The 25,073-nt window shown below is 48.0% G+C and overlaps 2 protein-coding genes across 8 annotated transcripts in view; both read right to left on the bottom strand.

The window, feature by feature from the left end:
- The window catches only part of DTD1 (D-aminoacyl-tRNA deacylase 1), a 903,613-nt gene that overhangs the window by 83,387 nt on the left and 795,153 nt on the right, over positions 1-25,073 (bottom strand). The gene's annotated exons all lie outside the window — the stretch shown is intronic.
- The window catches only part of BTBD7 (BTB domain containing 7), a 643,025-nt gene that overhangs the window by 22,914 nt on the left and 595,038 nt on the right, over positions 1-25,073 (bottom strand). For all 7 annotated transcript variants that reach the window (XM_078779099.1, XM_068115511.2, XM_078779100.1 and 4 more), the window contains one exon: positions 3,377-3,585. In XM_078779099.1, coding sequence (XP_078635225.1) covers positions 3,377-3,585 — 209 coding nt within the window. The remainder of the gene's footprint in view (positions 1-3,376; positions 3,586-25,073) is intronic.

Raw genomic sequence — 25,073 nt, 5'->3', positions numbered from 1 at the left:
AAAGAAGTCGCGAAATTTTTTCCACACTTTGAGAAAGTGGCTCGACAATTAAACTGGCCGGAGGAGGCATGGACCATACTCGTGCAAAGTGTGCTGGTGGGGAAAGCTCAGGAAATTTATTCGGCGCTACCAATGGACCAATGTGCAGATTATGAGGTACTGAAGAAGCACATCCTCAAAGCCTATGAGTTGGTTCCGGAAGCTTACAGGCAAAAATTCAGGAATGCCAGGAAGAGGGAGAGTGAGACCCATGTGGAGTTTGCCAGAGTGAAAGAAAACATGTTTGATCGGTGGTGTGAGTCAAAGGGAGTCGGGAAAGACTTCGAGACATTGCGGGACTTGATCCTGGTGGAGGAATTCCAGCAGTGTGTCCACGAGGACATCAAAGTGTACCTGCAGGAAAAGAAGGTACCAAAGTTGTGGGACGCAGCCACCATGGCAGATGATTATGCCTTAACCCACCGAATAGGGGTCCACGAACCTAACTCCTCGCCTAGATCTCCGCAGGGGAGGTGGGGAACAGCAGGTGCGGAGAACGACCATACATGGCGGCGGCCTCGAGATGATTATGGGGACAACTATGATACCCCACCGGTTCGAAATCAGAGGGATGCGGGCCCAAGACAAACTTATAGTTCGGGGGGCCCGAGGCAGACCCCGAGTTTTTCCTCCGGGCCTACTTGCGCGTTTTGCAAAAAACCTGGACACTTGATGTCCAGTTGTTACCTCATGAAAAGGGACAACCCAGAGCGGAGTCCGACTATTACAACTCCGAATGCGATGGCTAGCGTAAGAAATCGCCATCAAGAGGGTTACCAACCATTTATTTCCGAGGGGTTTGTGTCACTGGATGGAGCCTCGACTAACCGGAGACCGGTTAGGATATTGAGAGACACAGGGGCCCATCAATCTTTAATGCTTGAAGGCATTTTGCCATGGTCCGAGGAGACGGCAACGAGGGATAGTGTTCGTTTACAGGGGATCGGGGGCGGTGTTAGTGCTCCCCTTCAGGTCATCCAGTTGGAGTCCGATTTGGTGTCAGGACCGGTCACCGTCGGTTTACAAGCCACGTTTCCTGTAGAGGGTGTATCTGTGGTTCTCGGGAATGATTTGGCCGGGGGTCAAGTTTATGGTAACCTGAGGGTTGATAAAGAGCCCAGCAGGGAAAATAACACCACACCAGCTCGGGATGGTGACAAAAGTGCCAAGTTATTTGTAGGGGGACTGAACTTCAAAACAGAGGAAGAAGTTCTGACCTCTGTCTTCAACAGATATGGGCCGCTGGTGGAAGTGCGGTTGGTAAGAGACTGGGAAACGCAACAGTCAAGAGGGTTCGGCTTTGTCACGTTTGCCAGCACAAAAGACGCCAGAGAGGCAGAGAAGAATTGGAATGGCAAGGATTTGGAGGGTCGGACCATAACAGTAGGGAAGGCATTTCGTAGGCGTCGAGAGGTCTACAGGAGAGGACAACTGGGCGGTAGTTTTGGTGGTGGCCGCAGTCAATATTATTATGGAGGCTCCCTGAGTTACGGCCGCTCCCGAAGGAAAAATTGGCAAAGTAGTGGCCGAGAAGAAGACCGGTATTCAGGGGACTACAGGGACCAGTGGTCCCACCCTAATTATTAGGGACGTTCTGAGAAGTTGAAGCACTGAAGGCGGCGGAGCCGCCGAGCCAAGATTCCTACACGAATTAACCGTGAACGCCGTTCCTAAAGGCGTCCATGTAGTGAACTTTCCTGCACGGACTAACCGTGAACTCCACGTTCCTCAAGGCGCCCATGTAGAGAACTTTCCTGCACGGACTAACCGTGAACTCCACGTTCCTCAAGGCGCCCATGTAGAGAACTTTCCTGCACGGACTAACCGTGAACTCCGCGTTCCTAAAGGCATCCATGTAGTGAATACTCGGCTTGGCCTCCCGGAAAAGTGCTATCGAGTGGCTTAACTGGCTTTATTTTTAAGTGATAACTGTGCCCGGGGGGAACTATTAATGTGGGGGGGTTGAGTTATCTGGTTGTTTCTCCAAATTGGCCGGCAAAGAAAGTTTTCGCTGGGTTCAAACTTTCTTTCTTGAAGGGGGGGAGTGTTACATATTTAGGTGAATGTATGTAAATTACCATGCAGGTCTTTGCTTCCGTGTGTAGTATATTAAGTTGTTGTGTAGTTGTTGTGGTTGGAGGGTCAGGAGCCCTTCTGAAAGAGTGGCAGGAAACGGAAGTGGCCGGAAGCGGAAGTGACGAAAAGGGAGGAAAAAGACACGAGGGAAAGGAAGGTTTTTTTCTTCCTCGCCCCGCGACGACGAGAAGAGGGAATCGACCTTACGCTGCGCTGAAAACGCGCCGTTGCGAAACGTCTGGCGAGAGGAGTTACCTGGGCGGTAAATACCTTTTGACACGTCCAGTCACCGTGAGTTCGTGCACGAAACCAAGCGTCCGGGACAGTTTGCCCCGTCTACAAAGACGCGTACGGGTCCGCACGTTGGGCCTCGCTCGCGTCGGAAGCCGCGCTGGGTTTTTGCCCATCTACAAGGACGCGTAAGGGTCGCACCTGGGGCCTCGCGCACGTTGGACGCCGCGCTGGGTTTGCCCCGTGGCTTGGCAAGGAGGTGCGCTGCAGCCGCGGCCCCAGTCCGAGACGGCACGTTTAGAGCACGTCCGCCCGGGGCTCGTTCAACCGCCCGTGTGCGGAGAGGAGAGACATTGACCACGGAGGGAGTCAGGAGTGGGGCTCACGTGAGGAATGTATAAGATTAAGATGGCCATCTTAGAGTTTGTGTAGATGAGTTCACATGGTTGTAATATTGATTGTGCCTGGTTGTGTATTGTTGATTGCTCGGGGAAAATCTCCGTGGTTGTGTCTTTGAAAGTGTTTGGTATCATTACCATTGGAAATATATACTTGCACATCAGTTGTCGCCTGGGTGAAATTCCTATGGATTGCGTGGCGAATGCGCCTATATAATACTATTTGCTGGCGAAGGTCCTCTCACGGTCCGGGGGTCACCGAGACCTGGTATGCACTGAGGGGACCACGTAACACTATCCACTAGGCCACATTTATGCAAATTTACCGGTCAGATCCCATGACTGTTGGCTCAACCCTTACCTTGTATAAATATAATACTCAAGGAGCATTGACAATAGTTATAAAATTACGGGAGTTAATTGCTGTGATAAACACGCTTGTTTTTACAAATGTATTTGGAAATGGTGACGTCACACAAATGAGAAAAGGAGAGTTGGCACGGTGCTTCCACTCGAGTCTTTTCGAATCATCAAAAGTGCAGTGGATTACATAACACCTGCAACGACAATAACACTGCAGACATTCAATAAACAAGAAGCCCGACATGATGGGGGAATGGAGTAAAGCGTACCTGCAGAAAGTCAGACTGGAGGGCACAAAAAAGGTATTCCTGGCTGAGGGAGCAGAGGATGGGTGAAGCAGCAACACGGGAGAACTCCTCACAGAGGAAATGCAGAGCACGTCGGTGCACCCACGACGAACCGTGCGGTTGACAGCTCCAATTTAAGATGGCGACAAGTGAATCCAGGCTCAGGCTCTCAGCTATGATATCTTCACAGCCTGCGGCAAAAGGTGAAGAGCAGCTCGTATCCTTCATTTATCAAAGAATCAAGGCCACAGCCCACAGGCACATATGAGGGAAATCAAATATTTTTTTCCATTTAAATTATTTTTTTTCACAGGCAATACCATGATTTCATTCCCAATGGGCCAGCGTTGGCCTGTTGGTATTCTCATCTGAACCTTTGGGTCATGATGCAGGAAACCCAGGTCCAAAATCCATATGTCACAAGTGTTTGTCCGTTCTTTCTTAATAATGTCCTTGTAATTCATGTATTATGCCTGGTGTTGGCTTAAAGGTAAAGGGTCTTGAGATCTTAGGGTCTTGAGTTTGAGCCCCTGTAGTGCCGTTGAAATAACACCAGGTGGGTTGGCTCAGCCTGTAATCCTTCCGAGGTCAGCAAAATAAACAAGCATTCTGAGTATTGCGCTGCAATACATGTCCCCTACCAAAGTTCAAAGTGCCATAACTTTGTCAAAAATGATCGAATATGCAAATTTATGCATGGTTGATGCTGCTTTTCAAACTTGATCTGAGGTATGCTGAGACACATGTGTGTCACGCCTCGCCTCGTTGGTAAGCCCGAAAGGTCGCTCCGTGGAGCGGCCTGCACGTATTGCATTGTGTGAATTATATAATTACCAACTCACGGTCTGAGGTACTAGCGATTCAAGAGATATCCATTTTAAAAATATTTTCGTTTAATTAATGATATCTGCCAAACCACGTGCCCTATCGCAAATTCCAAAAGGACATTTTAGTAGACTGACATGCCGAACAGATTTGTGAAGTTTCCCCTCGATTGGATCAAAAATGAGGGAGGGGCTCGGTTTTAAAGGTTCATGCTTAAAAACGTCATAACTCTGAAACCATGTGACGCATGATGTCATGCTCGCTGACTTTTTTGTTCGTCATGGGTATGCGATTCTGCCTGCAAAGTTTGGCCTCGATCTGTAAAGCCGTTGTAGAGAAAAAGGTGTTTTCGTGTTTTCACGAAAAACAATATGGCGGCCGAACCACGTGACTTGTGACGTCATAATTACCATTAAAATATTCTACAGACCGAGTCCCTCCTTTGGTGAAAATTTGATCTCAATCAGTACAATTATTGCAGAGAAATTGGTTTTTAAAGGAAATTAAAACTTAAAATGGCACTGAGTTAAGGATCATCAGAATTATCAAAGTTCAAAGTGCCATAACTTTGTCAAAAATGATCGAAACGTCGTGAAGTTCGAACTTGATCTGTAACTTGTCATGAGGAAACCTTGTGCCAAGTTTGAAATCATTAGCGTTAAGCGTTTAGAAAAAAAGTCCGGAAAACTGTTCTTTGCGTGACGGACTGACAGACTGACAGACTGACGGACTGACGGACGGAGGGAGGGACAGCGTGCCAACCTATAGTCCCCTCCGGTGTACACCGGTAGGGGACTAAGAAGCATTCTGAGTATTGCGCTGCAATACATGTCCCCTACCGGCAGTCTGTCGTCCAGAAAACTGTTGGGGAAATTACCAAAGTTCAAAGTGCCATAACTTTGTCAAAAATGATCGAAACGTCGTGAAGGTCGAACTTGATCTGTAACTTGTCATGAGGAAACCATGTACCAAGTTTGAAATCATTAGCATTGAGTTTAGAAAAAAAGTCCGGAAAACTGTTCTTTGCGTGACGGACTGACAGACTGATGGACTGACAGACGGAGGGACGGCGTGCAAACCTATAGTCCCCTCCGGTGTACACCGGTAGGGGACTAATAAAATACGAGCTTACTGGGGTAAAAAGTCATTCGAGTATCATGCGTCGGAGTGGCGACCGGTTCGGGGTTGAACTCCCGAGCCAATTAAACTCCCTCGACAGTGCCCATGCGCCTCATGGCATGAAAGAAATGGGCATTATTATCATCAATTCATGTATTGGTACACCGATATCTACTGTCTTTGTCCAGTATGCGATACTTGATGTCCCAAACGAAACTCACCGGCTGGGAAGAATAAGTGACTGTGGAAATAAAGGAAAAGGACTAACATCTGTGCTGTCTCACCTCATAATCAGGTGAATCATTTTTGGACTGCTTTCATACAGGCCCAAAAGCATGGAAGCTTGAAAATATGATTACTTGAGCCCTTTACTTTCATGCTTCACCACAAGCCCAGAAAAGTTACTTATCAAAGAATTAAGCATCGTTTCGCTGTTACAAAGTTTTTGAACTTTGACTCCTGGTATAAATAACAATAAGGATTTATCTCAGCAGTTCGGAATAACCCAAGAAACCGAAGCAGTTTGCAAACCTTTTCACTTCAAAACACCATCAACCGTTGCTTTCATCTGGTTGACAACATATTATAATTGCAAACTAAACAATGAGCCTAAACCGTGACGAATACAGATGCTGATGCAATTCAAAGGTTTGAATGAAATAAAGCATTGCCTCTGCCGTTGGAGACGAAAGGTCAAACGGACTTTTCCTGATTTTTCTTCAGCGATAAAGTTATTTGAGTCACAAAGGCAGCAGATGGCAACGATCACCTAGATGACACCGATAGCCTCTTTCAGCAGCTGGACAACGTCAAAGAGGGAGTTCCAAAAGACCAACTGATGCACGAATTCTGGGTAATTTAACTCCAAAAGCTGTTTGGCAAGCTTCACAGCATGCAAGTGCCTTCGAAATTTGCAAAGAAAAGACTGATAGGTTCAAACCCAGCAAGTAGAGGGAAAGAATGCTTTTTCTCTTTTTTTTTTTCTCATTCTCTCTTTCATTCATTCATTCATTCATCTCTCTCTCTCTCTCTCTCTCTCTCTCTCGCTATCACTACCAGGTGAAAAAAAATGTGTATTCTCTAGTCATCGACCGGGAAGACATTCGTAAGCTGTTAAACCAACCGAGACGAGCAACAGTGGAGTGAAACCTGTGCCTGGGATATTTAGGGTCATGCCCACATTTGTTTAGTCTTTTGAGTGCATAGCATCCATTGGAATGTATTGAACAGCTACAATGCATGATGCGTATTCCATGAGGCTGTTTCTTCATTTATTCCCAAAAGTCAACTCATCATTTACAACCGATTCACAACCACACACGCACTATTTTTATTGTCACTCTCCAGGTCCTGATACTTTGGTGACCTATAGAGACTGATGACAAGGAAACTGGAAGATCCAAAAAGGGAGCAGCAGGAATATCGGGACTTGTGTAGGGTATGGCACAGAGGCCTAATCTTTAGGAGGGATTCCAAAAGTAAGTGCTTGTATATGGGAGAACCAACACACCATCCGTTGCAAAGCCTGCCGTACTCCAGACATGACAAAAAGTAAAATTTATCATCTGAGCATTTTACACAAGTTCCATACTGATGTGTGTCAAAAATACCACAAGTTTACCCTTTTAGACATTCACCTGAACGTTACCACGTTGAAATCCTCACCAATATGGGCACAAAGCAACCCACAGGAAGAAAGTATATGTAAAACGAGAGCGAAGTCGACGGCGCACCATCCTCACACTTCCCACCTAAAGCAAAGTTGAAAGATGGCAAAACGTTCCTCCGGGAATGAATTTAAAAGGTTATGTTTTCACCCCTGTTTGTCTGTTTGTGAACAGGATGTCTCAAAAAGTTGTGGACGGATTTGGACGAAATTTGGTGGAGTCTGGGTGTGTGATAAGGACGAAATGATTAGATGTTGGTTCAGGTCTTCTTCTTTTTTCTTTTTTCTTTTTTTAATACAACATTTATGGAATTATGGATTTATGGAATCCATCATTGCTTCAGATATGAAATCTTTCCTCTTCTCCAATGGCTTGATCTCTGATCATCAATTTGGTTTCAGACCTGGTCACTCTACTCTGGACATGCTGCTTCTGCTTTCTCAACAATGGATGGAGGTCCTCAATGCGAAACAGGAAGTTAGAGCTGTCTCCCTTGACTGGGAGGGAGATTGGGAATGACCTTCTCTCCTTCCACTGGGAATGACCCAACATCAAATTTTGAGTTTAAAATGATTTTTCCCGTTTTGACCCATGTGACCCAAAGTCCCCACCCTATGAGGAATAAACCAAGGGTCAAATCCAAGAAATATTACATATTTTATGCATACACAAAGTTTAATTGAAAATGTTTGAAAATGTGCCCATAATTGCATTTTTTGGTATTTGACGTTTGACCCGACCCAGGGGGAGAGGCCAAAAATGACACTGCTCTTGCACCTATGTGCTATGTGCACCTCATAACGACCAGGTTTGGTGAATTTATGCCAAACCGTTTAGGAGATAGCGTGACGGACGGACGGACAGACAGACAGACAGACAGGCAGGCACAGGCAGGCAGCCAAGTACTAAACATACCCTAAGGTACTAAACATCGCTCTGGGAGAGTTTAGGCTTTCTCCATCAAAAGCTTATATTGTCAACAGTTACCAGTCTCATATATCCTGCATGAAGTAGCCATTAATAGGAAAGACTGATGTCATGTTTTTCTTCCCAGGAACCATTGTATTCACCACAGTTTATTATAATAATTTCCAATACTGTATGTATGTATTGCGTATACGTTTGTCAGGGTAAAAATGAATAATTGTCATCTCTGGACCAATCAGAGACAGCCATGGCCAAAAAGCATGTTGGGTAAATGCATCATGTGATATAGTTGAGCCAGGCCAAAGGAGATATGCATGTTTGTATAAAGTTGGCTGAGAGCCATCTCACAGTTTCTGGGCAGAACTGCTTCTCTGTGCTGAGCTGGCAAAAACATGTTTTATCTGTGGTCTGACTTTGTGCAAATGTGAAGCCGAGGGTCCGTTACATCAGGTTTTGTTCTTATCTTATGCTTCTGTTTCCACTTTTGCCTTCCTTTTGAAGTAAAACAATTTGTATACATATATATTGTTGCGGTTTTAGAACCCTCACTTGTAAATAATTACTTATAAATATCCCATTATTAAAAGGTTAAAGGTTGCACCCTTAGTTAGTCCACAAGCAACACGTAGGCCACCATAGGACTTTAGTTATTTCATTATTATGTGTTTTAGATAAGGCCATGTTTCCAATAGTTGAATCTGCGTTGCGTCAATCAAATAAGATTAGGCCCATTCCGTCCATTTTGCGACCTCCCTCTCCAAGCGACGCCATTACGCGCCCCTACAGTCGGTGCCTTAGCGTTCGCTCAAGCGCCGCCATAAATCATGCGGTCAGGCCCGAGGAAAAAGGGGGCGGAACGCCAAGAAGAAGGTGTGGCCTGTCAACCAGCCGTCAAAGGCGTGGCCGGTAAGCCCTCACCAGCCAACCAGGGCTGATGTAACATCACCGACAGGCGTGGCCTTGAGGCCCGCGTAGTGATCGCGTGGCGCGTTATATAAACGCGAACGCAAAGCCCTTTGGAGGACTACTTGTCGGGAGCGCTGGTTGCTTGAAGAGAGAGATACAGCGGCACTCGAGTGGAAGGTTGGCGGTAAAAAGGACTCGGATTGGAGACGCGCTTATACGAGTTGGTTGGAGACGCGCTTATACGAGTCTGATTGGGAAATGCGCATGAGTTTGGTTGGAGACGCGCTTATTAACGGACCTGTCCAGGAGCGCACACGTACGGGACACCAGCCTCCCCCCCGCTATATGTAAGGTCCGGTCGCGTTTCCAAGATACGCGGAGCTGCCTGCCGGGTTTTCGCCCGCTGAACCGGAGCCTGGACTGGAGCCTCACCTGGAGCCTGGACCCCATCACCGGACCCTCTACCTGACCACCTACCAGCTACAATCCCCGTGTGAGTGTGTATGTTTGTCTGGGGTCCTAAGTTAAGACTGTTGTTAAGACTGCCCTGTGTCCTGCTTCTTCTTCTTCCTTTCTTGTACATTCTTTCCTTTCCTCTTTTTGTTTGTAATAAATTCACCTGTTCTTTCTGGTTTCGTCTTAATCCCTTCGCTTTCATCTTTTCTCAATTGAGTACCTGTGGCACGATTAGGAACCGCTCAGTATCAGGTTTAGTCTCATTGTTAACATCTCGGATCACGGATTGCTAACCGCTCGGCATTTTCCAACATATCCGTGGTTCAAGCGGGAGTTATTCCCTCGTTTCCGGCCGGCGTTGGTACTTAGGTAATAGTGAACCCCTAGGCCTAACAAACCCTATCTAACGCCACGCCGGGAAGGACGTTATAACCCCCAGGACTCGGGACGGCCAGCTAAAAAGACAAGGGGATTAACCCTCCCTTGATAAGGGGAGCGCCGACCCCCGAGATCCGTAACAATATGATACAGTTTTGAGTAGAATTTAGAGATCTGCTTGACTGAGGACAAACTTTTCTCTCCGTACGTACGAAATAAATAATCCTTTGTCAATCAGGTGTTGTCTGTCATATTTTGATAAAGGTGGACAGACTCCCACATGTCAATGCTCTGATGATGAGCCAAAGATTATTCTTCACTAGAAAGAGTATCCATCCTAGTGAAGGTAAAAATAAGGCAAAAGTACCCATCCCCAGTGATGGAAAAGTTTAAGTTAATCTATCAATTTAAATGGTTTTTTGAACTTTAAACATCATACATCAAACTGTGATTACTGCATACTGCAATTTTAAAGATATATTGTATCAGAAAAAGTGCAATCAAAATGCAAAATGACCAATCATCAGTTTTTTTTAATGCAGTGTGGCAAGTGCCACCATAAATGTGAGAGAGATGAATGCACAGAGAGACACCGTGGCTAGAAATCTATCAATACAGGATTAACTTACAACGACACTATTTACCGTCACGACACTATTTGACGTCACGACAGCAAATTACATGCCTCCACCCACATTATTACACACTTGTACCAAGTTTGATTTAAATCCCTTTAGCTGTTCTCAAGTATCACATTGATCTCTGACCTTTGATGCCGAAATCTAATCAGTTCATCTTTTCATCAAAATATATCCTTGTACCAAGTTTGGTCAAAATCCCATCACTGGTTCACAAGTTAGCACAGTAACAGAATGTTTTGCCTAATGGGACGTCTGACTTTTGACCTCTTGACCCCATAATGTAATCCCTTCATCTTTTCATCATTCTACATATTTGTACCAAGTTTGACTTAGATCTGTTCAGCCGTTCTTAAGTTATCACTGTCAGAAAACCTATTACGGAAACTGACAATTGACCTTTGACCTCTTAATGCAGAAATCTAATCAGTTAATCTCTTCATCATAATATATCCTTGTCCCAAGTTAGGTCAAAATGCCATCACTGGTTCACAAGTTAGCTCATAACAGAATTTTTATCAAACATAACATATGACCTTTGACCTTGTGACAACAAAATCTAATCAGTTCATCTTTACCTCATTATACATACATGCACCAAGTTTGAATTAGATCCCTTCAGCCATTCTCACGTTATCGCGGAAACAAAAACCTATCACGGACAGATGGGCGGACGGACAACCTGAAAACATAATGCCTCTGGCGACTTCATTGGCGGTGGTACACCAATACACAAAGAGGGAAGATCAAAAGAAAAATAATTTCTCACCTTCCTGGTGTTGGCTTAGCGGTTAGGGTGCCGGCTTGGGATCCGAGGATCCTGGGTTCGAATCCCGGTCGATCGCTGAATTAACACCAGGTGGGTTGACTCAGCCTGTCATCCTTCCGAGGTCGGCAAATTGAGTACCAGCTCACTGGTAATTCCCTGTGTGTCGCAAGAGGCGACTAACAGGGTTGGCGGCAGGAAGGGCATCCGGCCATAAAACATTGCTTCAAAAAGGGGACCACGGTGCTCGAAAAAGGCCAACCCCTGCTCTGTGGGGAAAATGGCCTATAAAGGTAGTTCTTCCCCTCTCTTTTTTTTCTTCTTTGGATCAAACTGTCTGGGGTACGTATTAGGAACAGACCATGCCAGTCTCTGCCTTTGTGTAACTGTTAAAACGGGGCTTTCTGTTTCCTCGGCATAGCTGTGATGGCTAATCTATGCAGCAAGAACAAAATATGATTCCTGGGAGATTCTGCCATTTTTGCGGAGATAGCCAGTGCCGCAACTTGGCATTTGCAGTTTCGCCATGTTTGCCCATGTACCGATCACACAAACCTTCCCCTTTTTGCATCACAAACTCATTGGTTTCATTGGAATCCGTTAATCCATTCTCAGACAAAAAGAGACACAGCTCCATTTATAATCTAGATTTTTTTCAGTTTTAAAAAGCTGTGTTACCTGAGAATTAAGCAGCATATCCAGGTATGCCTACCCATCAATGCTTCATTGTTTAGAAAAAGCAACATAAACTCTTGAATCCAAATGCACAAAATCACAGGTGCATATGGGCTGAGAGCCAAAATAGCAACCAAATTAACACTTTAGGTAACCACTCACAAAAATCATCTTCAACACTAATGAAGCAGCTGGCATAGTGGATGCTTAGACAATTAAATCTAACTTTAAACTGTTACAGCTTAATCGGCTCACCTCATGGGCAACATGGTCGTGCAGCAAAAAAAACACCCCAGCTGTCATTTATTCGAGCCATCAAAACGAGGCTCGTTTACTTGCACTGAAATTCAGTAGTTTTATGTACCTTTGGAAATTATTTTATTGCGCATCCAAATGCTATAACTCCTCTTCCTAGGTCAAATCAAAGGACTAAGTTGCAGTAATCCGACAGCATCACCGAGGCGTCGCACAGGGAAAATAAGCTGTCCTGGTTGTAAGGAAAGAGAGCTTGCTTCATGGTTTCGGCTGGCCTTCCTACCCCCTCGACTTATGTTTGTAAATATTTACATCCCACAGCGACAATATATATCTATATATATCTATATATCCATGGAAATCCATGGAAATCTCCACGCATGGCTGGCGTGCCTCCTCTCTAGTCGTAGTCAACGTGTGGCCCTGAATGGGTTTCTCTCATCTCCTCTTCCTGTTCAGGCTGGAGTTCCCCAAGGCAGTGTTCTGGGCCCTGTGCTTTTTCTGGTCTTCATCAATGATCTCTCTGGCTCTCTTGAAAATCCTCTCTATCTCTTTGCTGATGACTCTACTCTCTGTCGCTCCATTCTTCATCCCTCAGATCGGCAGTCTGCAGCCTCCTCACTCTCTGCAGACCTGGACAAAATCACAGACTGGGCAAACAAGTGGAACATGTCTTTCAATCCTGACAAATCTCACACTCTTACGATGTCTCTCCGAAAAGACTGACTGGACAACCCTCCCATCCACTTTCTGAATAATCCTCTCCAAGAAGTTCTGTCACTCAAGCTTTTGGGTTTCACTATCTGCCATGATCTTTCCTGGGAAAACCACAGTTCCAAGCTGGCCTCCAAAGCCAGTCGCCGACTAGGCATGCTCCGTCGTGCAAAGTCCTTCCTTGGTACACCTGAGCTCCTCACCACATACAAGGCTTTCATCCGCAGCTCAATGGAGTACTGCTCTCCCCTCTGGGCTGGTGCTCCTGCCTCACACCTAGCTCGTCTTCACGCTGTTGAAACCAAAGCATTCAGAATCATTGGAATCTCCCGCGATGAAGCTAACTCCAAGGGCCTCTCACTCACTCACCGCAGGCAGGTTGGTGGTCTTTCCGTCTTCGACCGACTCCTCTCTGGCCTTGCCCCCCCAGCTCTCTCTGGGCTCTGTCCCGCAAATATTCCTACAGGTCGCACAAGATCTGCCTGCAACCCTCTTATGGTTAAACTGCCAAAATCAAGACTCTCTGCTCACCTTCACTCTTTCATTCCTCTTTTCTCCCGCCTCTGGAACAAACTCCCTCACTCTCTTCAATCCCACTCCACCCTCCAGGTCTTTAAAACAGCTGTTCACCACCATCTCTTATCTTCCCCCATCCAAAACCTTGATCTTTTCTACCCCCGCTAATTTCACCCCAATTCCAATTTTTTGAAATACCAACTTCTGTCCTGGAAGTCCTTGGTGTCCTTGTGTTTTATACTTCTCCCACCCCCCCGCCCCCCTTCCCACGCCTCCTCCCCCCAAGCCCTCTCCCTTCCACACATCTCCCTGCTCTCAAATGTTGTGTTTGTGTGCTTCCCCTTCTCTCCCCCATCTTGTCTTCCGCTCCCTCTTTTTATATATTTTGTTTGTCTGGTTGATTTGTTTGTGAAGTAAATGTTAGCTCTTTCACGAGCCTTGATTCAGTATACAAAAAAAAAAAAAAAAAAAAAAAATCGATATATCTATATATATCTATATATCTATACAGTGATCCCTCGTTTATCGCGGGGGTTACGTTCCAGAACCCCCCGCGATAGACGAAAATCCGCGAAGTAGCGACCATATTTTTATTTTATTATTTATATATATTTTAAAGCTTTATGACCCTCCCCACACTCTTATTAACCTTTCCCATACTCTTATAAACACTTCCTATACTCTTAAACACTTTTTACACTCTTAAACATACGTAATTTTAACAACATATAAAATTCTAATGGGTACTCACCATTGAAGATACTGTAGCTACCCATGGGTTCCCCAAGCAAGACCAGCATCAGAATCTCCTTGCTCCAGCCGGTGACGTCACCGGCGGGGATCCCCGGCGCGAGAGTGGCTGGTCACGTGACCGCTAAAGCGTGCTGCGCTTTGCGGGTATAATCAGCTACACCTGTTGATCACGTGACCACCGAAGCACGCCACGCTTGAGAGGCGTGGCTTTCGGTTTCTGGTTGTGCTTTATAATGCAGCCCGATAAACGGCTTTTCAGTGTTCCCGAGTTGGTTTTGAGAATAAATATCTTCTCGGACGAGTTTGTGTCTTGCCCGTCATTTCGTCCGTATCAAGCAAGAGTCCCGGCTCTTCAATACTACAACTTGCGTGATGAAGATGATGATGAATTAGCTGTGCAGTACTGATGACGATGATGAATGTACTGCACAGCCAGAAAGAGCATTACAGTTACCCATTACGTGGGTAACTAGCGCAAGCTGCCGCATCTGCGTTTTCCATACGCACGACTCTTTGTCTACCCTTCTACTGTACACTATGTAGTATGTACAGTATTTTATTTCTTGTAATATGTTTTAAATACTGTATTTTTCTTATTTCTTTACGTTTTTTTATTTTTTAGGCTAGAAAATGCTTATTTTACCACAAAAATATTTAAAATAATAGTATATAAAAACACATTTATACCGCAAAATCCCGCGATATAGCGAAAAATCGGCGATATAATTTTACATATACTAGCGAGAAAAACCCGCGATGTACCGAAGCCGCGAAAAGTGAACCGCGATTTCGCGAGGGATGACTGTATATATATATTGTCGTGTTAACCGGGATTAACACCCCTGGGTGACGGATGGCCAACTGAGCTTTAACTCGGAGGCATATACTCAACTATGGCGGCAGTGACACGAGTGGGGGGTATTGGAGGGCAGCGAGAGCTTACCTGTATGGCTGAACGCCACGCTGGTTTTCCGAGCCACAAACAAATAAACGGACAAGACAAGGAATTAAAAATGTAACAAATAATGATTTAATGTAAGTAATGCCAGGATAACAAAGAATGTGTGGTAACTAAAATTCCTATATTGAATAGCCTCCACTCACACAATTACACACAAGGGGATGATAAAATAACGAAAGTAAAAATGTGTGTAATGTTAGCTGGTACTCAGCTCTGGTCTCCATGACCGTCCGGGGTCGTCAAAGGTCCCGAACATGCGTTGGAGCGGTCACGTCCACCGCCAGCTGCCGACGCGAAGCGAACAGGCCCGAGCTCCTCCCACGTCCTTCTCGCTCGGCTGCACCGAGCTCCGACAGTCCCGAACTACCCAGGTGCACACGGCACGAAACGCAGCCGTCACGAGCCAACACCAAGTAGAGGAAAGAGAAGGATGCGCCCACTCGCAATGAAGGCCAGGACAGAAGAGAGTAAATGTGCGTCTGCCCGCAATCAAACCCAGCGCAATCAAACTCTGAACTGCGACCTCACGAGCACCTCTCCCTTCTCATCACTCAAGTCCTAGGCTCGAGCGCCTGCCTCTCCCTTCTCATAACTCTCTCAAGACTCGAGCGCCTGCCTCTCCCTTCTCATAACTCGAGCTCAGCGCTTTCCTTGGGGATCTGACTCAGCGCATGTCCTCCTCATAACTGAGGTGGGGGCCTCGCGCGAAGGGTTTTATTGCCACGCCCAGCGAACCCTCTGGAACCTCTAGCCACACCCCGTCAGGCGATGTCGCCTCAGCCCTGATTGGTTGTTGGGGTCTTACCGGCTCCGTCCTTGATGGCCGCCTGACGTGGCCACACCCCCACCCTTGCGCTCCGCCCCATTTTCGGGCCTTACCTCGTGGCATTTGGGCTGGTTTCAGCATCCTAATGCGAGGGGCAATGGGGTGCAGACTGGATGGGCGCAATGGGGAATGGGGTGCAGACTGGATGGGCGCAATGGAGTCGATTGGAGGGAGGGCTGCAGAATGAACGGGGCCTACTCTTATTTGTTTTCCACAACGCAGATGATAACTATTGGAAATGGCCTTATCTCACATATACTAAGAAATAACTAACGTTCTAAGGTGACCTACGTGTTGCTTGTGGCCTAACTATGGGGTGCAACCTTTAACCTTTAATGATGTTACCTGTGTGGGTTCTCAAAACCGCAACACTGCACCCCTCCTTTGCCAGGCTCATGCCCGAGCCGAACCACATACCAGTGAGGACGGCCGGCTTCAAGCAAGGGTCAGGACTACCTTTTAAATTAGTGTGACACTCAGGTGTGGTTTTCCCTCTACATTTACTCTAACACCCTGTGTGCGACAGTTTTAAACACTAGATATGTCCCACATACTGCGTTGTGTACTATCTAACTGACTCACACCCACAATTAACCGAATTACGGAATTATTTTCAACCTACACATAAAGCCGGTGGGGAGCATGTTATTTACAAGACTACTAATTATTTACAAAACTACAACCCAGGACCTGTCTTTTGTGGGAAAAGAAAAGGAATTTTTGAAAAGAGGAAACACCAATTGCACTGCACTGCACCAATACACCATACACCCATATGCACCAAAATAATTTTTAAAATGCACAAAAAGCACCATCACCAAAACAAAATGCACAATCATCACATTTCAAAACTACTAGGGCATTGCCCGTACTATATCTATATCTAAAATTATATCCCCCCCCTCTATTTACATGAAATGGTTTGGTCCAAAGCGAACGGCTTCCGGAGTTTGGTAAAGAAATCGCCATCGCGTGCACAAACGCGCAGGAAAGCGAATGAATCGCAAATTCGTTTTTATTAGTTTTAAAACATAGTTTAACGCCAACATAGTTTGCAAACGTGAAATAAATGAATACGCTCTCAAATGTGCCATCCGAGGCAGAGTGTGTCCGCCACGTTCGGCACACGCGATAGTTCGCTGCTCTCTGATTGGTTGAATCGTTTTTTGGACATAGCTCGGTAAGTAATTGTCCGATTAATATGAAACCTTGAAAAGGCACATCCTCGGGTCCCCAGCAATATACCTGGCAAGTTAAAAGTATATCGGACCCGTGGTTGTCGAGAAACAGCGGTCACAGACAAACGTACAAACGTACAAACAGAGATTACTGGAATTATAGATAGATTAATGATGCCTTGTGCTTGGCTGCTGGGTTGCGACGTCTTCTTGCTTCATGTTCTTCGGTGTGCCATCGTCAAAACCTGAGATCTTCTTTTCCTGGCACACCAGAGGAATTTAATAAAAAGTGCACAAACCGTGTCCGCTTTTATTTTGGCCAGCAGGGCTAGCTTAGGTGGTCCGACTGCATGGCATTGGGGCCACTTACAAAACAGTGGTCCGCAGGGCAAGATAACGTTTGCCGCGATTGTCTGCCCAGCAAAGGTGCCAGGCCACAGAACGTGTGGTCCATATGGTGTATCAGTGCAGGCAGCAGGCAGCAGGCAGCAGGGTGCAGCGCAACGGTGCAGCCACACCGCTCAGGGTACCTGCACACTCCCCTCAACAAAAGACCATGGGTCCATGGGTGGGGAGGAAGACAAAGCAGAGGTTAGCGGGGGCAAGGGCGCAAGGGTACACACAATACAAGGTAATGCGTCATGAGGGGCGCGGGACAGCGAGTGGAGAAAGCTCGTCGCTGGCCGTACGTGACCCCCCATGTCACCTACTCTACCCTTGCCCTTCCCCGTATTTACAATTTACAAATTCCGTCTCTACCGTCTTGTCTCCCACATCTCCCCCTAATCCAAATTCGTCCCCAATCCCTCCCAAGAAGGAAGGGATGGAATCACACACAATGTCTCACCCACGTCATGATGCGTCTTTCCATCCAAACCGTCTGCAAAAACTGGTGTGGAGTCCTGTCACCTCGGTGAGTGGATGCGGATGGTGCGAAGAGATTTTCCTCCGAACTATACTTCTAATTGACATTAACTCTTAAACTACCCGGGGTCATGCCCTGCCACTTGGCATCTTTAAACTATGTGGTTCTAAAAACCAATTCCCATTGACCATCCTGTGGTCCCTCCCAAATTTGGGGTCTCACTCCCCCATTTTTTCAATACTGTGCCCTCGCACAATTTTGGGGCTGGGTCGTGGTGGCTCTACCAGCAGGTCTACCTACCTGCGCACCTCCGCCACTGGAGTCACCACCCGAGCTTACCTAGCTCCTCAACTACCCTAACCTGGGGAAGGCCCTCCTGGCTCTCTCACCCTGTGATGCCCTCTCTGGCATTGGGCTACCCGGGTCCTCTCCTCGGATCCTCGGGCCCCACTGAACACGACACAACCGAACACTACCTGGCTCCCAGAGCCTACCTGCGGCCTCACCTGGCCGACAGACTACCAGTGGCAGAGTGCTCATTTAACCATACTCACTAACAGGCTCACACGCCCAGCCATTCCACACACATATGCACCCCTCAAAGCAACAACTTGCTAGTACTCGCACCACAGATGTCAATATCCAACCATTTTTACCTACTCCCTCTACCTAACTTTAAACTAACCTCCCCGGGTATTCGTGAAGGGGTCCATCCTCCCCCTTCCACTCCTTCGCACCATGCACTCCACACCACTCATTCCACACTACTCACTCCACACCATTTATTCCACACACCATTTATTCCACACCACTCAGTATTCTCACTTGCACCCCATACAAGTCATTCACTCAGCACACTTACCCTTGCCTTCAATACTCCACTCATACACTTTCACACACACACACATCATCCTCGACCATTGCCTCATTTGCTCACTCTCACCACAAAGATTCTCATTCACAATTCCTCATTTGCACCTAAAGCGCATCCTCAAGCTCATACACAATTTCTCCACACACACAGCATCATTTAACTAACTATTTCCCTCTAAAACTCGTGCTCCCCGTCATCCCTTACACTAACGAAACATTTCCCTTACACTAAGCACTCCCTCGTCATTATCAACCAACTAATCTGACTACGTCCCCACTACCGGTATCAATGTCTCTACTTAAATCTCAGTCTCCTATTGTCATCCTTCTAAATCCCTAACAATTATCCTAGACCGCCCTGGCTAGTTCATACTGCCAAACCCCATACTCTACTGCTCCTCTGCCCCAATTGAGGGATGGTAGATTTACCATCCCTCTATGCAGGGTAACATTCCCCAATACTATTACTATGCCAGTCCTCTGAACTATGAGCCTCTCGTGTGGGAATACATTGTCATTACAGCTCGGCTTCGCAAAGCCAAGCAATGCATACTGTCTGTCTGTCTCCAAGGTCTGTCTCCTGTTGGTTGGGTCCGTCCGGCATTTTCGATTCTGGGGAGGAGGCATACTCAGACCGAGGTTCCAGGCGCCATCCCGCTGCGGAGCCTTTCGGTCTCCGCCACGATGACCCAACCTCCCCCAGGTCGGAGCACCGCGCCCGCCAGGGGGCGAAGGTCCGACCTGGCCTTCCTCCCCCGGAATCGTGCCGTTTGCCCCTTGCGCCACGGCACGGCACCGACCATACAGGGCGGGACCCGGCACGAATCGTGCACGCTGCCGCAGCAACGATCCCCGCCGGCTCCCGCAGCACACAAAGAACACCACGCCCCGAGAGCTCGCGTCGGCTATCCGTCGGCCTAAACCCTGCCCCGGTCTGCGTCGATGCTTGGATCGCCTTCTCGCACTCACACGCGACCCGTTCTACACTCACAAAACACGGCGCTCCAGCGCCCCCCATACATCCCATGCATTCCGTTAATTCTGCCACCGCACGCTCTCGTGCACACTCTTCCATTCCACACTCAGGTGCACACCACTCAGGCGCACTCACACTCCATTAACACACATCCTCGCGCACACCCTGGCGCACACTCTCTGGTTACATCCCCTGTAACACCCACGGGGGTGCACTTCTGCACACACCTACTCAGCGCACACCTACCCACGGGTGTGCAATCTCCTGTCGCACACCCAATCACGCGCTCTGGTGTGCATCCCCGCACACTCTCTCCAACACGCTCTGGTGTGCATTCTCGCACACTCTCTCCATCCATCTCACACTCTGTGTCGCACTCTGCACACATACACTCTGTTGTGCCCTCACTCTCACCTTCACACTCTCCTTTTACACACCCGCGCTTCGGTGCACACTTTTTTCTTACACGCGTGCCATTCGCTCTCGTACACCTCACCACGGACCTTCCACAAACGCCCGGGTGACGTCGGGATCCCAAGCGCGCGAAAAAACTTTTCGCGCCAAACACTTTCGCGCCAAACCTTTTCGCACCATACACAATCCTGCTTACCTTCGGGATCCTCCTCTCCTGCACCAACTGCAAACTTTCATTGGGGTTAGGCAGCATGACATCATGATGCGAACACAGACTTTGCGCACATTCCATCCTTTTCTCCCATTTAATTCCTGATTCTGCCGTCTCCTCAACCCCAATTTCCATTACACACATGTCTTTTTCTTTATTAAGCTCGACGGCCGCTGGCGCACATAAAATAAAATTTTCCAATTCAGCAGCCGTCGGCTTTTCTATACCCCGTGTCGCGATTTCCACCCCGGTCCACTTAACTGTGCTTTTCTCCACCTCGCTTTCCCCGCGCTTCTCAAATCGCGTTACCTCGTCGCGTACCACTGTGCCTTTCCCGCTTGACCTGCGGTCTATGTTCTCCCCAAAATTTTTTATGTGGCCACCCATTCGGTTTTCAAACCCCGTTAACCCGTCCTTCATTCCTTTCATTTGATTCTCTCGGGTGGCCATCCTGTTTTCCAACCCCACTAACCCCTCGTTCAATTCTCCCATTTGGCCACCCACGTCCTTCAATTGGCCCCCCAATTTGCTTTCTAATCCCCCAATTTGATTTCCCAATTGCTCCCCCATTCTGTTTTCCAAATTATTTAACCCATCTTTCTTTTGGTCACCCATTTCCTTCATTTGGTTACTTTGCGCATCCATCTCAATTTTCAATCCCCCAATTTGGTTTCCCAATCGCTCACTGTTCTTTTCCATCCCCATTTGTATGGCTGCCTGTATCTGTGCCATGAGGGCCTGCACATCTATCCCCCCCATTTGCGCAGCGGGCACGGCCCTCGTCGCCATGTGCGAGGCGCCGCCATTTTGTTCGCCTGCCACCCCTACTGCTGCACCCTCTTCAATGTCCTCTTCCATTTCTCCCAATTGTCCCAATTCTTCCCTGGGGTCCTGGGTTGACTCTAATTCCTTTACCTCCTCATCTTCTACCCCCACCGCGCCGGCATCCGACCGCCTTGGCTATCCATGGCACGATTTAATTTAGATGTTACTACAATTTTGGCCGCTCGTAATTTTGAGTGCGTTAGGCGCAGTTCGGGTCAAATCCCACTCCCCGACACCAATTGTTGCGGATCTCCAATGTCGGCTTTCCCCTTACCAAGGGGGGATTAATCCCCTTGTCTTTTTACTAGCCGAAGCGATCCGGGGCTATCACGTTCCTTCCGGTCGGTGTTAAATAGGGTTGTAAGCCGAATTAGTCTTATTACGTAAGTACTAACACGGGCCGTGAAGCAAGGAAATAACCCCACCCGAATCACGGTTTCAGTGGACACGCCGAGCGATAGCGAGCCGCGATTCGGGCCGTTAACGGGAACTAACTCGATTGGAGCGGTTCTTAATCGTGCCACGCTTACCCAATGGAGAAATCACTAAGACGGTCGAATTAAGAGGAAAACAGGAAGAACAGGTAATTTATTATACACTTTGCACAAAGAAGAGGAAGAGAAGAAGCAATGTACAGGGAAGAGGAAGAAGCAGATACACAGGGCAGCATTATACTTATCCCCTGGACACGGGCCCGCTCACACTCAGTCACACTCTCAGACTCACTCACACGGGGTTTGTAGATGGTCGGGTTGAGGGTCCACCGACGGCGTCCACAGCTCGCTCCGGTCCCCGACTTGTACCACGAAGCAGATGGTGATGGTAGACGGCAGGCAGGATCGCCGCGTGTCGGTGGCGCGGATCGGACAATTATACTGGGGGGGATTGGTAAGCTGGCGATTATACTGGCGTACGTAATAGTTGTACCGGCGCCTTATACGCGCTCCCGGTATAGCTCAGTACAATGCGCCACGTCTACAAGTCCTCTGCAAGGCGCCGCTCCGGCAATGCTTTCCCAATGATGTCACCAAAGCCAAGCCAAGTCCCAGTTCTTTGCCACTGCCGTATGCCCGGGAGTCCTTCTCATATATCGAGTGCCGTTCAGTCCTCTTGGTAAAACGCAATCGTGCAAGTCCTCCTCATAACTCCACTCCGAGACTCGAGCGCCTGCCTCTCCCTTCTCATAACTCGTCACAGGGCATCTCTCCTCATAACTCTGAACTGCGACCTCACGAGCGCCTCTCCCTTCTCATCACTCAAGTCCTAGACTCGAGCGCCTGCCTCTCCCTTCTCATAACTCGAGCTCTGCGCTTTCCTTGGGGATCTGACTCAGCGCATGTCCTCCTCATAACTGAGGTGGGGGCCTCGCGCGAAGGGTTTTATTGCCACGCCCAGCGAACCCTCTGGAACCTCTAGCCACACCCCGTCAGGCGATGTCACCTCAGCCCTGATTGGTTGTTGGGGTCTTACCGGTCCGCCCTTGATGGCTGCCTGACGTAGACACACCCCCACCCTTGCGCTCCGCCCCCTTTTCGGGCCTTACCTCGTGGCATTTGGGCTGGTTTCAGCATCCTAATGCGAGGATCAATGGGGTGCAGACTGAATGGTGTGCAATGGAGTCGATTGGAGGGCTGAAGAATGAACGGGGCCTACTCTTATTTGTTTTACACAACGCAGATAACTATTGGAAATGGCCTTATCTAACATATACTAAGAAATAACTAACGATCTAAGGTGACCTACGTGTTGCTTGTGGCCTAACTATGGGGTGCAACCTTTAATGTTACCCGTGTAGGTTCTCAAAACCGCAACAATATATATATATATATATATATATATATATATATATATATATTGTTGCGAATATGGAATTTGGCCTCCATATCCGCTTGTAAATATTCCCCTATTTTCCCCAATACTCCCCAACTATCCCCAATCCCCCATTCCCTAGTCCCATTGTCTGTAAACAACAATCAGTAGAGCCGACCTTCCCCTTATTCCCCCATTAAATGTCGTGCCCAGGTCCACCGCACCACACGTAGACAACTTTCGGACATCTTGCTAGTTATTCTTAATCTATGTCAGTTAAGGACTCGTTTCCATTAATTCTGACTCTTCGTTGCACCAGAATGTGATTATATGGCATCAGTAGTGAGTTTAGGACCTTTCCCATACCTCCTTCCATCTTCTTCCCCAACAATTACAACAACAACAGAGGAAATGGCGGCGGCGCGGGGGAGGATGCGTCCTCACACCGGCTCGGCGCTCCACGGGGTTACCAGAGGGGCTGGCTGTCAGCTCCTCGTCAAGGGCGGAGCCTGGTAACCCCCCCCGCACCCAATCAGAAGGGCGGACCGATTCCATCTGGGGCGGAGCTAACGAGCCGAGGGCGTGTCACTCCCCGCGGATATACGTGGCGACTTAGCGGACGTGAGGAGAGATGCGCCCCCAGCTGAAGAGAAAGAAGGACCTGCGAGCGCTGAGTGAGATGCGCCCCCAGCTGGAGAAAGAACGTTGCCTGCGATCGCTGAGAGGGAGAGAGATGCGACCCGCCTGAGAAAGAACGTCCCCTCCGAGCGCGGTGACCTCCCCGCATCTTTGGACCGGACTGTACCCTGCTTTGAGCCAAGAGTGCACCTTGAGCCATCGCTATCTGCCTTTCCTAGCCATCAAACCCCGTGTGAGTCAGCCGTTGTCCCGTTTACCTGTCGTCTGTCCGGGGTTAATATAAGAGTGTGTCTAAGTGCCCGTCTTCCTGTGATATACCTCTAGCCCCTGTAATCTAACCTTTTCCGTACGAATATAATTGAGAATCGAAACATTGGTGTCTGTCATTATAATTCAGCCGTGTGTCTTCTTTTCCTTTATTGATCCAGCGTAGCGCGGCTCCGTCAACGTCGAGTACAATCGGGTAATTTGTGCGGACACGACGGCCATTCCGCTCGGCCCACCTTAACATCAAAGTCGTGTCAGTAACAATTGGTTGTCAGGAGTTGGATTCGAACCTGGGACTAAATTTATTTAGCCCAAATTTTGGACACCAATTGTGTTAGTACGGTAACAATTGGTGTCGAGGAGTGAGATTCGGACCCGGGACTAAATTAGTTAGGCCCAAATTTTGGGAGGGAAAATCGAGCCGGAGCGCGTACGGCGCTCGACCAAATCGATCCGGAGCGCGGTCCCGCGGTTACTGCGCTCGACGAAATTATAACAGCAAAATTTGGATTGGTGTTACGAAACTCGAATTTTGAAAGTCGCGCTATGGCGGATCAAGACGGCTGGGGTCCGGTAGGGGAGAGTGAAGCAGGGTCGGTCCAGGACCAAATTGAGGGACGCGAGGAGAGCGAAGCAGTGAGGGCGGCAGGGTCGCAAAATAGCGTTGTCACGCACGAGGTGGCCACGGCGTCCACGCCCGCGGCAGCGCCCCTGGTGGATTCGAACCTTTTCCTCCTGCAAATGAGGGCCCTTATGGAACAAATGGTGGGAATGAGGGCTGATAGTGAGCGGTTGGGAAACCAAATGGGGGTAATGGGGAACCGGATGGATGCTCAGAGTGAGCAATTGGGAGTAATGAGGGACGAAGCGAGGGGTACTGGTGAGGGGTTAGACAAGAAATTTGGGAAGTTAGACAATAATTTTGAGGGGTTAGACAACGGGATAAAAGAAGTGAAAAATGGGTTAATGGGGGTAGAAAATAGAATGGCTGCCCAGGAGAATCAGATAGAGGGAGTGAAAAAAGGGTTAGAGGGGTTAGAAAACACCATGGAAGGCAAATTGAGGGACATGAGGGACCAAGCGGAAAGGGAAGTTAACCAAATGGGGCAGCAGATAGAGGGGGTCAGAATGGGGGTAGAAACCAAACTGGATGCTCACAGGGAGGAGATGGAGCAGATGAGGGTGGCATCTGGGCAGGAGATGCAAGTGATGGGAGAGCAGATCAGAAGAGGAGTGAGTG

The sequence above is a fragment of the Myxine glutinosa genome, chromosome 5 (genome assembly GCF_964187855.1).
Source record: "Myxine glutinosa chromosome 5, kmMyxGlut1.1, whole genome shotgun sequence".
NCBI classification, from domain to species: domain Eukaryota; kingdom Metazoa; phylum Chordata; class Myxini; order Myxiniformes; family Myxinidae; genus Myxine; species Myxine glutinosa.
Note: the sequence above shows the minus strand (reverse complement) of the source record. Positions and strands in the feature narration are given on the sequence as shown.